The sequence below is a fragment of the Lytechinus variegatus genome, chromosome 3, assembly GCF_018143015.1.
Source record: "Lytechinus variegatus isolate NC3 chromosome 3, Lvar_3.0, whole genome shotgun sequence".
In the NCBI taxonomy this organism is placed as follows: domain Eukaryota; kingdom Metazoa; phylum Echinodermata; class Echinoidea; order Temnopleuroida; family Toxopneustidae; genus Lytechinus; species Lytechinus variegatus.
In genome coordinates this window covers 55092534-55107778 of record NC_054742.1, presented here as the reverse complement: position 1 = coordinate 55107778, position 15245 = coordinate 55092534, and the positions used below count along the sequence as shown (strand labels likewise).

General features: G+C 35.4%; 2 protein-coding genes across 2 annotated transcripts in view; one reads left to right on the top strand and one right to left on the bottom strand.

The window, feature by feature from the left end:
• Positions 1–2996, top strand: part of LOC121411404 (protein hinderin-like) — a 32627-nt gene extending 29631 nt beyond the window's left edge. Inside the window, exon 11 of the mRNA XM_041604125.1 lies at positions 1159–2996. The gene's annotated coding sequence lies outside the window, so the exon portion shown is untranslated. The remainder of the gene's footprint in view (positions 1–1158) is intronic.
• LOC121411405 (normal mucosa of esophagus-specific gene 1 protein-like) overlaps positions 1–15245 on the bottom strand; it is a 36924-nt gene that overhangs the window by 4403 nt on the left and 17276 nt on the right. Inside the window, exons 2-3 of the mRNA XM_041604126.1 lie at positions 3439–3530; positions 1671–1759 (exon numbers count right to left, since the gene is read on the bottom strand). Coding sequence (XP_041460060.1) covers positions 1671–1759; positions 3439–3501 — 152 coding nt within the window. The 5' untranslated portion in view covers positions 3502–3530. The remainder of the gene's footprint in view (positions 1–1670; positions 1760–3438; positions 3531–15245) is intronic.

The following is a 15245-nucleotide window of genomic DNA, read 5'->3' as shown; positions in this document are numbered from 1 at the left end:
GAGTATGACCTATATTTGCTCAGGACTTGAAACATGAGGGAATGACTATTATGCATTGCTTATGAAATTGAACCATATTTCTTGATGCATTACTTTATGGATCTTTTTTTATGTATTTGTACACAATCCATTCAATAAAGTGTAAGAAGGATTCTACTGAATATTTGTTTTTACAAACCTTTTATTTGGAACTAACACCATTTTAGCATCTACAATTTAAGGTGTCAGGAGGATGGAATGGTTTTGGGTTTTAATCTCCTTGCTTGTGAATACGATAGTTTTTGCTGGAGCCCTCATATTCTTTCTTTGACAATTCCTTGATCTGTGGTCCGGTGGTATTGGGTTAAACCCCTCTCTAGTATATGAATTCACACTGTGATAGTATCAAGTAATGATTGATATTATTGATCCTCAGGTCTTTCTTTTTTCAGCTTGTGTTCATTTTTCTTTTTAAATTGTATGCTTCAATATATGAGCTAAGTTTATGTGATAGAACCTGACTCTTGTACTTTGAATGGTAAATTGTCAATTACTTTATACACCCTCATCATCTACTAATTTGGTGTCATTCCATGTGGTGTAATCCAAGTTCATCTACTTTAAACATTTAGCCCATTCACCATTTGGTTTGATTTCCAGCAAGGCTTTATCCATTTCATCTGATATTCACTTGATCTAAATACCATATCTGTATGATTAGATTCACTGTCTGTGGATCAAATTTTCAGTTGACAACATGCAAAATGATAAGTCAACAAAATGGAAATTAGACCATCTGGGCGTTAACCTAAATGACAGTTGGAGCAAGTGGGTTTTAGGCCAGGTCAGGTGTAGTGTAGACCAAGTACCAATAAGTCCAAAATTCATAATAAACCAAATGTGGTATTATGTTTGTGTTGCTAAATGGCGGTTAGACCAAAAGGTAGACGAACTGGTTGTAGCCAGACTTTGATCAGACTATGTTGATTGACACTGTATGTAAAGGAGACAAAGCAGGTGTCAGAAAATCAACAATTTGACATTCAAAGTACAAGACTCATGTATTGAATATTTGAGTAGTCCAATTGCTTGTATATCAAGTATAAATATGAACCCTTTAAATTGTCATAAATTCAATTACCTAACTATCTTGGTTTTTGTTATCATTTTATATTGTAGATTACTTGGAAATAAAGATGAGTATTCAAAGCTTCACCCCAAATTGGTATTCCAACTAGTACACCTGCTGTCTGGTAAGAGTGCTCAGGAGATAGGAGAGAATGATCCAATACAGACAAGAGGTGTCAAAGGCATGGATGATTTCAAGTTTGGTGTAGATTGTGGTGTCGAAAGTGTGAATCCGGCTATTGAACTTTTTAACACTGAATGTTGGTCTTTAAGGAAAAAAAGGAATGACACCAAAGGGTTTTGAGCTAGCACCACAAATTCAACCTTGGTGTAAAATGCTCGGTGTGGTATTCTCACAACTAGTTGGCAGGGATATATACACTGAGGAATGGAGAAGGCATCTTAAGATATGCTGTGCCTTGGTTTCATCTAGAGCTCGAAATCCTTATATCTAAATCCTCTATCTTGTATGAGTGTTTTTCAAGATAGGAGAGGTACTTTATGGTGATGGGGTAGTTCATGGGGGAGGTGGTAAATGGGGAAATGCAGAGGAGGGTACTTACGCTACATCAGTCTTTTTGAATAAGGAATATGTTGAGAAGGCCCCTGCCATCCCGCAGACTGCACCAACAATGACTACAACTGGCATCAACTGAAAGGGAAACATAGAGTATAAGAAATTCTTAAGTGATCTCTTTAAAAAAAAGAAAATGACTGTACATGTACATGCAGTAGCTCTTTTAATCGAACATTAATGAATTGATGAAAATAATTTGAAAAATGTTTTGTGTATCTTTAATACAGTGAAAATGGTTAGAGGAAAATGTATGATTATCACCTTGTCTGAAATTAACAATGTATTGCTTTCATTTGTGTAAAAATTGGGCTGTAATGTATACCATGTCTATTCATTATTTAAAAAATGAATGAATTAACGAAGGTGGTTTCGAAGGTGGTACAAAACCATGGATTGTGCAGATTTTGTGTACATAATTACACTTATTTCATTGCATACACTAATACATTTCCTGTTATATAAATACATGCTTTTGGCAAAGGGCACTAAAATTAATGATTGAATGAACATGATAATACAAGAAATTTGCATAGTCAATGGCTTCGTTCATTGGCATAATGGAAGCCTCTTTTTTTAGTGATTGGGCCAATGAGAGGCAGAATAAGTTAAGTCAAATTAACTAGAGATTTACGGGGGAATGTTATTGCACTCAATATAGGATTAGGACTGCTAATATTGATCTTCATTAAGCTTGATCTCTCTGCTGTATATCTATCTTGTTTATTCGTCTTGTGACTTCGTAATCTGGACTGACAAGATGTTGCCTTACTTTATTTGGCCCATATTCCGAACTCCACTTTGATTTAAACTTGGGTCTAAAGTTGACTAACTATGGAAAGCCAGTTGCGACAAAACTCACAGCAGAGATTCAATTTGTCGGCACATTTGGTGCTTAATTCATTTGCAACTGTCTAGGAACAATAACTTAATTATTGTTCTCCATCTTTAAAACTTGAGGAGAGAATACAGTAAAAAGGAGAAATATACAATGTAAACAAAAAATCTCTGATTTCCTGTAATGTTCACAAAGAGTTAGACCATGGTCTAAGATAGACTGGATCTCAGAATACGGGCTTTATTTGACTTGTTATTCCTTCTTCACAATCATTACCATTTATGCATGTATTCTTAGGCGATAACGGTAAATTTTCAATATATTGATAAACTACAAGGGCTGCTTATTCGCTTATGAATAACTTTTTTTGTATTCAATTTTGACATTTGGAATGAAACTTTGGAGTTTAACATTACTTGTTCCCACCAAAGCTTGGTGCCTATATATATTTATTGCAATTTGTACATTATTTATTTATTTGGATATTAAAAAGGGATTGAATTTTACAAGTTAGTGTTTCTTTGTATTTATTGAAAATGATGAAGTGTGCTCATTTCTTTCTACTTCAATGAAAAAAAAATTAAACTTGTATTACAATTATGATTGAATTCGAACATTTTTTCTTTTGAGTGTAATCACTCGTAAAGCATATAAATTATTCCAACCAGGTTATCATTGCATAAAGGATACAAGGTGAACAATGATGCAACTGGCCTAGTTGTGCTTTTAAGTACACGTAGTTGTCTATGATAAATCATGCACTACTGAAGAAATTGTACTGCTTTGACCAGGAAGTTTCATTTCTTATTTATGATAGGACAAGCACCGCTGAAAAAATTATATTGCTTTGATCGGAACGATTCAGTTGTTTGAACAAAATTCAATTTAAAGTGAATTAATTACCGGTAACTATTCTTACCTCGTAGTTTGCCATTCCTTTCAGCCTCATAATGATTCCGTAACCGCCGATACCGTGACCCATCTTGACTGTTTAGGATTTTTACTGCAGGCCTATGAAGAAAAAAATAACAATTTGAGAGGAAGACTGTCAAATTGATTTGAGCAATGATATATGCTGCATTTGAGAAGGTTTATACATGTTCTGAGAAGGAAACTTTCAAAAAATTGAAAATAAAAGTGAAAGATGGCATTCGAAGGGAGATTTTGCAGGTATAAATGTGATCATAGAGTGTGTCAGATAAAATGGGGGTGGATATGAGGAAGGGTGAAAGAAGTAGAGATAAAAGGAGGGGATGGGGAAGTGACGAGAAGAATGAGAGAGGCTGTCGTAAGAATATTGAAGAAAGTGAGAAATGAATAAAGATATATGAGATAGAGTAGATTCTACTAAAAAAAAAGGAAATAGAGAGAAGATAAATGACGAGAAAAGACACAAAGATAGGCGAGAGATGAAGGAAAATAGAGAACTTAGAAAGGGAAGCAAGTGACAAGAATATCTAAATAAGTATAAATGTGGATTGAATAAAGATGGCAGTGAAAAAGATAGAAATGGTAGAAGAGAACTTTCTCTAATTAAAATTATTAATGGGGTAAAAGATAAAAGGGGAAAGTGAGAGTCCATTTTGAATAAACGGGGAAGTGATTGAGTGAGGGGGGGGGGGAGGTCGGTAAATACCCGATGGTAAAGGGGGGGGTGAAAAATGATCGATCGGCGCATCTCTGTTGACCCGAGAGGTAATGAGGAGGCATCACAGATTTCATTAAGTTTGATAGACGAGGGCTGATAATTAATTTGATACGAAGTAATGTCGAGATGTATTACACAGGTCAAGTATTCTAGTATATCACGTAATTTCCCATCGTTGCCTGTTACCATGGCAATGTGAATTTACTCACCATGCCGTTACCATGGATCAATTAGACAGGTCTGTCGGTTTTGGACAAGGTTCTAGCCCCCTCCCCCAGATATGATGCTACTTTAAAATGTTACCTTATTGGAGCTAGTGATGTTTAAAGTCCATTTTTAAGATTTGGCAAATTCCCCAAATAGGCATGTCACTATTCCAATTCATTACTAGATGAATATGAATGCCTTAAAACAATTATGATGTATATTGGATAAGCTTTAGATGGGCATTAACGCATGCGAGATTTATTATTTTTTCACATAATTTATACTGTAGTTCTGTATAATATGATTTTGCATTTAAAAACAAAGGTTGAAAAAATGATAATACATGTACCATATTTGATTATTTATTCATTTCTCCCCCTATAGGGAGAGGGGTGCTATTATTTTACGCATATCCCATTCGATATCGCAAATTTACGAGAAAATACAATAATCGTCAGCTTTCATCACAATTATCACTGATAAAGGCACCCTAGATAGTAATATATGTCATTCTGTTGTGGTCTTTCGTCTCAAGAAATTAAAGAAAACGCTATTCCCTCTTGCGAGATTTCCAGATATATCGCTTTGTCTTTAGTGATTTGATCTTCGTTTACCCTGCTTTTAGCCCGAAGATTGAATATCGCGTCGAGGCCCTTGGAGAGGCGTCATCTTAAATTGAGATTAATTTGAACGTTTTCTTTGGGGAGTCTCTAATTGCATCCATTTTCCATTTATCATCCGAGGATTTGGTCACAAGATTGTTTGTAGGATTGCGATATAAATTTGATATTGACCTCGTCAAGTTTAGATCTTTGCTAAAAATTGGAGTGAAAGGACTGATGGGAAAAATCATTAGTGATAATTCATAATGTATATTGAGATAATAAAACCATTAATAACACATAGAAATAGTCGAATAACCAAGATAAATTAAACAAGTTATTGCAACCGTTTAATAAATTTGAAATTTGCCGTGTTTGATTTTTATTTCGTGTGGATTTGACTCTATTTCTCCAACTAGCATATGATTTTCTTCATAACAGTTTAGCATGATGTTATATATTTTTTTAAATAAAGTTTTAATAACATTAATACAACATTTATGTACATGAAACATGTTTTGTCTAAAATAGTTTTTAGACATTTTGAAAAAAATTAATTATCAATATTTTAATGAGGAAGCAAAAAAAAAACCGCATTTGAAAATATTATGGCCAATTGTGTTATTAACCAAAATATTAAGACCATTGACATTGAGAAAAAAAATCACAACCGTTAGCTAATATAATGTTTTCATAATGTTTTGTGTTAGCTGGGGACTTCATGGGGAGTGATACAGCTAATCAACCTTGCCCGTTTTGAGATAACATTGAGCTCAATCTATACTGGCCTATACACACAACCATAATGCAATGGCCTATATTATCATCCAGTCTCTGCTGGGGGCATTTGAGAAGTGATTTAGGTCAAGTCGTGAATAAATCACGGTAGAAGTGGAAAAGAATACGAACAAAGGTGTATGATCCAAAAATAAATCTTGGACAATCAAAATTAAAACGGGTCGGCTGATGGTCGACAATATGAGTAGGCCCCCTAGTCAGGAAAATTCGACGTTAGCAATGAACTTAACACTAACCGCTTTTGAGTGATAATGAACCTGGGGGGGGGGGTGCATGATGTAGCGTAAATTCTCCCACAATGTTTTACAACTCCTGACCGTTATAGCTTTAGCCATAATATTTTGTTTTGAAAAAAGTACTTTAGACTGAAACAATCTTGACAACAATTCTATCAAGTGATATATTTTTGGACGCCCATGGATTGAGTTTTCAAATAATTAAAACGAAAGATATCATGTTGCTATTCATAATTTGCATAGACTTTAGCATATTTTGTAGGACTAGACTATTCATATTTGTTTCATTCATGCCAGTGTGGATCCATGGACCATGGTGGATCTAAGTAAATTGATAGAATCTAACATAAGGTCCATGAATTCATATATCGTAATAAAATTTTAAGTTAAACTGATTTACAGTACCCGAGAGTGCTACGGGGATTAACTAACACTTTTTTTAACAAACATATTACTTTTAGTGGTAACTGGAAAAAAGCTAATTATTTGTCATTTTTCTCAAACGTTACATTCATATTTGACATAGTGTTTGGCACTTGATTAAATGTCTTTGTCATGCGTTAACTTACGGACATCTTTATGGAACACCCTAAACCATCGACCGAACCTGCGCATGAGATCCACCCTAAACCAGACAAGCACCAAGCTGATGGAGGGGGGGGGGTGACGATATCAAGGGCATTTCTGCTCCAGAAAATTTTGAAAAATTAAGAAAAAAAAATGTTGACTATACGCCCTTCTCCCAACACTTTCTTTTTTTATCCACCCCCCCCCCCTCCTTACCTTCACTTAAAAAAAATCTCGGTGTCGCCACTGCTTTGGAGGCCCGTTTGGAGGCTACAGAATAAATGTTTAGATGGGCTCACTATCATGTGTGTATTCTTGAATGAGATCCCATACCCTGGGCTGTCAGTCAGTCAGTCACTGCCAAACATTGTGAATGAGATCCGAAATCCAACCCACTTATTTATACACATAAATAAACATTCGATGTCAATTATCGTCCGTGATCATATGCCATGTGACAGGGATAGCGGCGATGTTGAATAGAACATCGAATGACCACACGACCAGCAGGTGAGTGGTATAAGTGCAGGAATTCGCGAACGGTCACCCAGAATCGGGTCGAGACCGTTGGCTAATAATAGTCGTTGTTTTTGTATTTGTATTACGTCATAGGCCTATCTTCATTCCAAATTTCATATTGATTTTCTTTGTATCGTCACGTATCCGTGTAGGCACGTGCACATTTTTAATTCGCCAATAGCCCTGCCCATTTATTCTGTTTATAAACTTGAGGTTTTTGATGATATCTTTTGATATTCATTATGAAATTTGAACTTAACGTTATTTTGTAATGTTATTATCTCAGATCATTAATTATGAAGAATGTGTCCGTTGGCCTATTCCGGGGCCTATTTATGATGATACTCCAGATCTCTTGTTACTACCACTGTCAACTGAGGGTACACCCTACCCCCCCCCCCATTCAAAGATATATTTAAAAAAATGTAAATATATAATATTTATTTTAACGAAAACGAGGTGAGAAAAATTGGTTGTGACCATTATAGCATATTGTTTTTCCTTTTTATTTTATTTTCATATGGATAATATGAAAAATATTGGTCATCTTGCCCCACCACCCTCCTCCACCCTCTGCCCCAATACACTGGCGTCGCCCCTGGCAAATTGTCACACAGAGGGCAAGGTTATCTATCAATAGGCCTATATTTTGTATATGAACGCATTGATCCAATCAGTATAATTGAATGATGCTTGCTGATAAGAACAGGTGAATTTTATACTGCGACCTCCAATATCAATGCTTCATCTTGTATGAGAGCAAATACAATGTCATCTTCATATCTTGAAAATATCATGAAATCTCTCTATGCATGCACCACGAAATGCGGGTGGATTGACGTTTTGTAGAAAAGGTTGAAATTAAATCAATTTACTACTTTCACTCTAACAATATTGGAAAAGGTTGGTTTGGGATTTTGTCAGTATGCTTTAAATGAATTTAGAAAGAGTATGCAACATAAATAAAGAAGATGTGTAGGACCTATATTAGCTCTAGGGCTTAAAATGATTTATCAATTGTTTTATTTAATGTAAAATCAGTTATATAGGGCAGTTAATGTTAATTCTAGATCATAGTTTTATTCGCTTTCTTTGAACCTTACAATGAACAAAAATGTAAAAAGCGCGGCTATCTAATCTAATCTTTACCATTATCTTAGCATAATAATTTTCACATCAGTTTATTCGCCTCTTACATTGTAAAATATACAATAATCATTTAAATTATCATATCTCTTCTTTTGACTTGCTTCGTCAGAAAGAAAAGTGTGAATAATATTATTTTAATGTAGAATGGACCAGGGGTTCTTAGAGCGGAGCAGACAGTGATATAAAGAAGGGAATTGAAGCCGACGTTAAATTGCCACTTGGTCTACACCCACTTTGTCTAATTTTCATTTGGTCCCCACCCACATGGTCTAATTTCCTTAATTTCGCCTACAGCCAGTTCGTCTAATGACACTTGACTATAGTTGTCATTTAGCCAATTTAGTTTTATATTATTTCTATATAGTCAGGCTATACCCACTTCGAAGCCTACAATATCCATGCGGTCTCAACACATTTCTATGTGATTGCAAAAATGTTCAGGAACCAAGTTTTTATTTTGCAAAATGCAAATAGATAAAGTAAATATCAGGCCATCTATGGACAATTAATTTAGACTAATTGAAAGTTGTGGCGTGCGCCTGTAATCCAAGCTCTGTGTGTGTGTGTTGGGGGGGGGGGGTAAGTTACAAATTAATGCAGAGGTTCGAGCCCTGGCACGTCTTTCGGATGTTGACGTTTAAAAGGTCGGTCCCAGATTGATACACGTCTGAAAAAAATCATTTACACCACACACAACGCCACCTACACACCACCCCCCTCCCCACACACACACCCAAGTGAGTATTTGACCAAGTGGACGTTGGATCAACTGGTAATTGGGCCATTAGTAGACCAAGTGGGTATATAGCCATCACGATGTTTAGACGACCTGAGAATTAGTCCAACGGCTAGTAACCCAGTTGAATACAAACCGGTGCATGGGGGAGGGGGGGGGGGCCTTTGTGCCAAGTTTGACAAGATCACCAGTGCTTCAAATGAAATGTGGATGTGATAGATGGCTAGAGGGGTTATAATTGGGAAGGTGTGCGATTTCCTATGGTGTTCTCTCATTTTCACTCCACTTGATATCTTCTGAAGAAAAATAATTTCCATTCTGTTATCTTTGAAAACCGATCCCAAATGTCACTCACTTCGTCCTTCCATCCGACCAATAACAAGAGTTTTCGGGCGGTGTTTAATTCTATGTAAGGTAATCGAAGTATACTTACATGCATGAGCTGAGATTCAGGAATAGAATCACAATATAATTTCGAACGAAATTTCTTAGACTATTAACTTGATCCTTGTACTGTTTTATTATGCTCTTATTTCTTTTATGCTTCGACTGACATAATCTTACCTTTGTTAAAAAAACTTCTCAAAAAGCTTTGTAGATGTAGGTAAAATACTTTGTTGTATTGTACAATTGTATTTGATTTTGATAGTGTTTGATAGAAATCATCTCCAAAGAAGATCGAAAAACATTCGACTTTATTGAAATTATTCATTGCCAATATTAATGCATTCATCTACAAATTGATTTATTTTATTGACATGGTAAACTCGAAAAGAACCCTTTATCATAAGATTTTCACGGGCTTTAATTGCAAGAGGATCCTTGGTGTAGACCATGCAGCAGAAGTATGATTGATACCACTGGTGTGTAGATGGGGTCTTGGGGCCAAGCCCCCCCCCCAAAAAAAAAAAATATTAATAATGATAATGATAAATGAATAAATAAATGAATAAATTATAAATAAATCACGACCGAGAAGAAAAAGAAAAAAAGGAAAAGTAAGAAAACGAATTTACGTAGTATATCAAAATCTATCCAAGAAATCGACTTTTTAGAAGAAAATCTCTTAATTTTTGCTCTTTCGCTCGCATAGTTTTAGCACTTTACCTCTATCTGCCATATCTGGCTCATTCAAAATTCGCTACCGATTTATTTTAATTTTTTGTACTGTTAAGCCTACATGTTTTTTTTTTTGAGGAAATAATTTCAAATCAGATAAAATCAAAGAATGTACCGAAACCATCAAGTTCATGTCTGAAACACTATATAGAGCTCGTCAATCGAATGGCGTTAACTAAATCTTTATAAATGGACGTTTCAGGTTTCCTGCCCAATAGCCATGTTAGTGCAGCGGTCAGTCTGTGTTTGCATTCCAAAAATGCCACTCATATTCCACACGCAGAGATGTAATTACATCACTTCTACCTACATACGTGGTCAGTCATCATGGTCATGGGCTCGTGGTTCCGACCTACTTTCAGATACTGTGGTGTACGTCTTCTAAAATGGCCCGTATTATTCAGATGCACAGCTATGACGGGGTACTCATGCGTTGCAAGAGTTTGAGAGGTTGTACTAAATATGTTAAAAATAAACCTTGTCTGAGAAACTATGAAACATTCTAATATCAAATTCAATTACAGTTTCAACGAAACAGTACATTTTATACCTCCTTTTAAAAAGAAGGATTCTTTATTTACGAAATCTACAATATTGTTGATGCAAAATTTATAGCATGGACTGCTTAGGCCCTATTATTATTTTGTACTACATGGTCTTCGTCTTCATTATTTTCTTCTCTTCCTCCTCCTCCTCTTTCTTCTTCTTCTTGATCATGAAGATAGAGTACTCATAAAGACTTGATGCCTTTTCTTTCCCGAAGACTCTTTTTAGCAAATAGAGGTATCCTGCAATCGCATCTAACATTCATTGGAACAGGAAAGCTACTTGTCTTAGGTAAACATACCCTCCAGTATACTCTTTTGAACCAAAAAGGCTTTAAAACCCTTCTAAGCTCTGGTGAATCTCCCGAATACTTTTGTCACCATTCAATGTCAATTGTCATTACGTTATTGTTTAATGTACTTAGTTTAATGTAGAATAATATTTTAAATTTAATGAAAACCATATTAATGATTCGCTTGATTTCTTATGTAATAAATAATTCATATTTTGTTAAGCGCATAGAGATCACCAATATTATGCGCTATATAACTACAATATTATTATTATTATTATTGTAGGAATGTTCATACCATGATACAGAGGGTATAAAATGGATGAATTTTGCGATTTTACATGAAAATCGGGCACCCGACCAAATTACAATAAAAATCTTCTTCTCCCCCCCCCCACAAACATATTCCAAAACATGGGAAGGCTTTGAATTTTACTTTAGCATCTAATCTTTGCCTGTAGCTCTCTGATATCCAGTCAATAAACATTATAAATTTGTTAAGATAAGTACTCAATTAAGAACACTTTTTGAAAGAAAAATAGTAAGAAACAAAGCAAGAGATGTCATTATAAATACGAAACAATTACTATTTTTTTATCTTAGTACTTCAAAATGATTCAAAATTGAAAAAATAGCCTCTATATACACGTATAGATTGAAATGTCAAATAATACTACTTTGAAATTTCAAATGATGAACTTGAGTCCTTCTGGTTCTGATCGTGCATGCATCCCATATCCTGTTCGACCATTTAAGACTAGGGTGGAAACTAGAAACTGCTTGAGGATATTGTAAAACACGGCTGATCGTCCCTCTTCCATTAGGAGCGTGAAAGGTCAGTTTGCGTTCAATATTCTTTGAACTGCGAGGATTTGGATACCACGCTTGGTTGAAGATGGGGTGGGTGTGGGGATGTGGGGTGAGGGAATATTTGAGCCCGCTTTAATTAGTATCCTTTCATCCTGAATTTTCCATTCTCAGACTGAGTGTATAATGTCCTGATAAAGTTCCACTGGGTTAATAACCGCACAATCACTCTTTATGAAGTACATGATTTTTTTTTCAAAAGTGAACTTGTTATCTGGAGTAGATGTCAAGTTATTGACGATAAGTACTTTTTGGAAAGCTGTTCCGGTTTCTGTTGCACCGTTGGAAATTTAAAAAAAAATAGGAGGAAAAGGTTTCAGCTATAGTCGATAAGATGATGTTTGTGATGTGGGAACGGTTGTGGGTAAAGACTTTGCACTCTAAAAAACGTTTACCCAATATTGTGTAAAATGGGAACATGCATGTTGGTTGGGTAAAAAGTTACCCAGTTTGGTGTCAATTTAACGCAATGTTGCGTTGAAATAGCCCAATATGGGGTAAAAAATATACCCAGCAAACATGCATGTTCCCTTTCTACCTAATAGTGGGTCAAATTTTACTCAGTGTTTTAGAGTGTGTGTAAGGGAAGAATTCATGCAAGCCTGCATGGTTTTCCAAACAGTTAGTTGCTACGTGTTACTTTGATTTCTAATAAAGTTGCATGCATAATATGGGCAAGTGCTTACCTTAATTTCAAATTTAATATTTTAAGGTTTGAATGAATCGACTAGGTGATATGATGAGCATCCTTGCCCTCCCCTCGCATCGAAGAGAGATGTTAATTGGCTATTCCTTATTTATTTATTTATGGGCCTATGTAGAATATAGCTTTTACCAGACAGGTGTTATAAAACAGGGAGCGCGGTCATTCATGCTAAAAGACGAAGAGTAGGCCTATAAAAGGGACGGACGGGTGTGTGGGGAGGGGGGGGGGGTGTAGAATAGATAGCTAATGTAGAACTGCATGCAATGTAATTGTATCCCTCGTAGGATGACCATCAATTGATAATTGTATTAGTAGGTCTTTGGATTGAAGGTCAACTCTCGAGCAGCGTTGACTCAAATAAAATGCAGGTGTGAAATGTAAAATGGCGTGAAGGCCTTGGGGGCGCATGCATGGTACCAAGGTTCTTTTTATTTAATCGAAATTTATTTTTCAAATATTTCAACATTCGGGAATTAAAAAGATGGTGCGCGCCCAGCCCTCATCACTCTTAAAAAACAAAACTATACACCTCATTACAAATTGATTGGTATAACCATGTGGTAGGGTGCATGGTATAACGATTTTTTCGGTATACTGTAACGTCAAGACAGTAATCCTCAGGTATTATCATCATTGGTTTTAGTTTCAGGCCCTAACAAAAAACCATTCCAGTCTAATCCAGTGTTGCCCATTGGCCCTTAAAATTAAAAGCAGTGCATTCCATGACAAATCCGCCTATCGACCACTGATTCTGTTTACGATTCGTTCGTGGTGTATATTTCATGGCTTTGGCGCGAGAAATCTACACCGTTGGCGCAGTTAAAGACTTCATTCGAACTTGACCGATGGGTACTTTAAAGGGCTGCATTATTTCTCTGCGACTTAAGCCTACACATCCTTTCAAAATCATCCCAAAATTTTGCTGCAGATAGATGAGGTGCGAGCATTCGAGAATATATCTTAAAAACTTAAATATTCGTATTAGCAAAAGACACATGTCGGTATAACATAACGAGTTAGCAAGGACAAAGTATTATAGCACTGACTGGCATGACTATTAAAATTTTAGATTACATATCAGGCCATCAGAAAAGGAGTACTTTAAAGAATATTTCCAATCGAATTTTAGTAAATGATAATGTAAGTAACAATAATGATGATAAAAATAATAACCATAATAATGATAATAAGAACGATAATAACATTAATTGATAACATTAATAGTAGAAGTAGTATAGTAGTAGTAGTAGTAGTAGTAGTAGTAGTAGTAGTAGTAGCAGTAGTAGTAATAGTAGTAGTAGTAGTAGTAGTAGTAGTAGTAGTAGTAGTAGTAGTAGTAGTAGTAGTAGTAGAAGAAGTAGTAGTGGTAGTGGTGGTAGTAGTAGTAGTGGTGGTAGTAGTAGTAGTAGGTAGTAGTAGTAGTAGTAGTAGTGGTGGTAGTAGTAGTAGTAGTAGTAGTAGTAGTAGTAGTAGAAGTAGTAGTAGTAGTAGTAGTAGTAGTAGTAGTAGAGGTAGTAGTAGTAGTAATAGTTGTGGTAGTAATAGTAATAAAATTGAAATAAAAGGGGATGTGTTATTTGTATCCATGACTTAGTAACTATTGCTTTTTTGTCATTTTGAATATTTTTTCTCTTCTTTCTTTTTCTTTCCTGTTTTAAGTTCTCTTCTTATTTTGCAAAGTCATTTTTATCAATCACCTTTAAGGCTTTAATCTGTTCTTGACTTGACCCGAACGTGTGCATAACATCACCTTGAATTGTGTATCGGCTGATTTAATGAAGATCGACGTTGTTCATGCATAATTCGATCACAATCAGCATGTACAAGAAAAAAATAGAGGATAATTTGGATTTTCCTATACACATACAGCTAACTTTGAACTAAGGCAGAAATTAAATGCGCCAAGATAGCATTGTATAACAAAATATAACGAATATTTTGAAAACAATTACTTCGTCGCTATAGGCCTGAGTATATAGTTTTGGGTTATATTAGATAGCCAAGACAGATAGCCAAGCGCGATTGGTCTATTGCGCGTCACGTGATATGATCGAAATCCATGTATTTTCCCAGCCGTCCACCTTCGATGAATATATTGACTAACCGGTCCATGAATATATTTTTACGTGTATGGCGCCCTCTTGTGGATTAGATGTTACCATGCATTATCGGCCTGCCTTGGACCTGGACTGGGCTCGAACTTAGATTTAGATCTAGGGCTAGGCCTAAACAAAGTTGATTTGAATAGAAAAGGGTCATTCACTGCGTTAGACTAACGTTACTTAGATATATATAGATCAAGATCTAATGTTAGATCTATACCAGTTCAATCAATCACTTTGAATATCATAAACATGCTGCACGCATCGTTAGGCCTAACTTTATCTTCATCATTAGAGGCTATCTAATATAACAGATATTGACTGATGGGATGTGTAAAAAAAAAATTCTTTGGACCACCTAAAGGATTAATATTTTCCCTCGTGATCATACTTTCCTCAGCGCTGCGCGCTTCGGAAAATATAACCCCTCGGAAAATACAAATCCGGCGGTCCAAAGAATGTTTATATTACACACCCCATTAGTCAATATCTGTATAATATTAGTCCATAAAATATAATAGTGTTCGTATCTAATTTAGCAGTTTTTAGGTTTAGAAGTAAAATTTGGTGATCATGTGGATGGAAAAGTGCTCCCTTTAACGGTTAAATTCTGCCCGAATAAAAATTTGTTT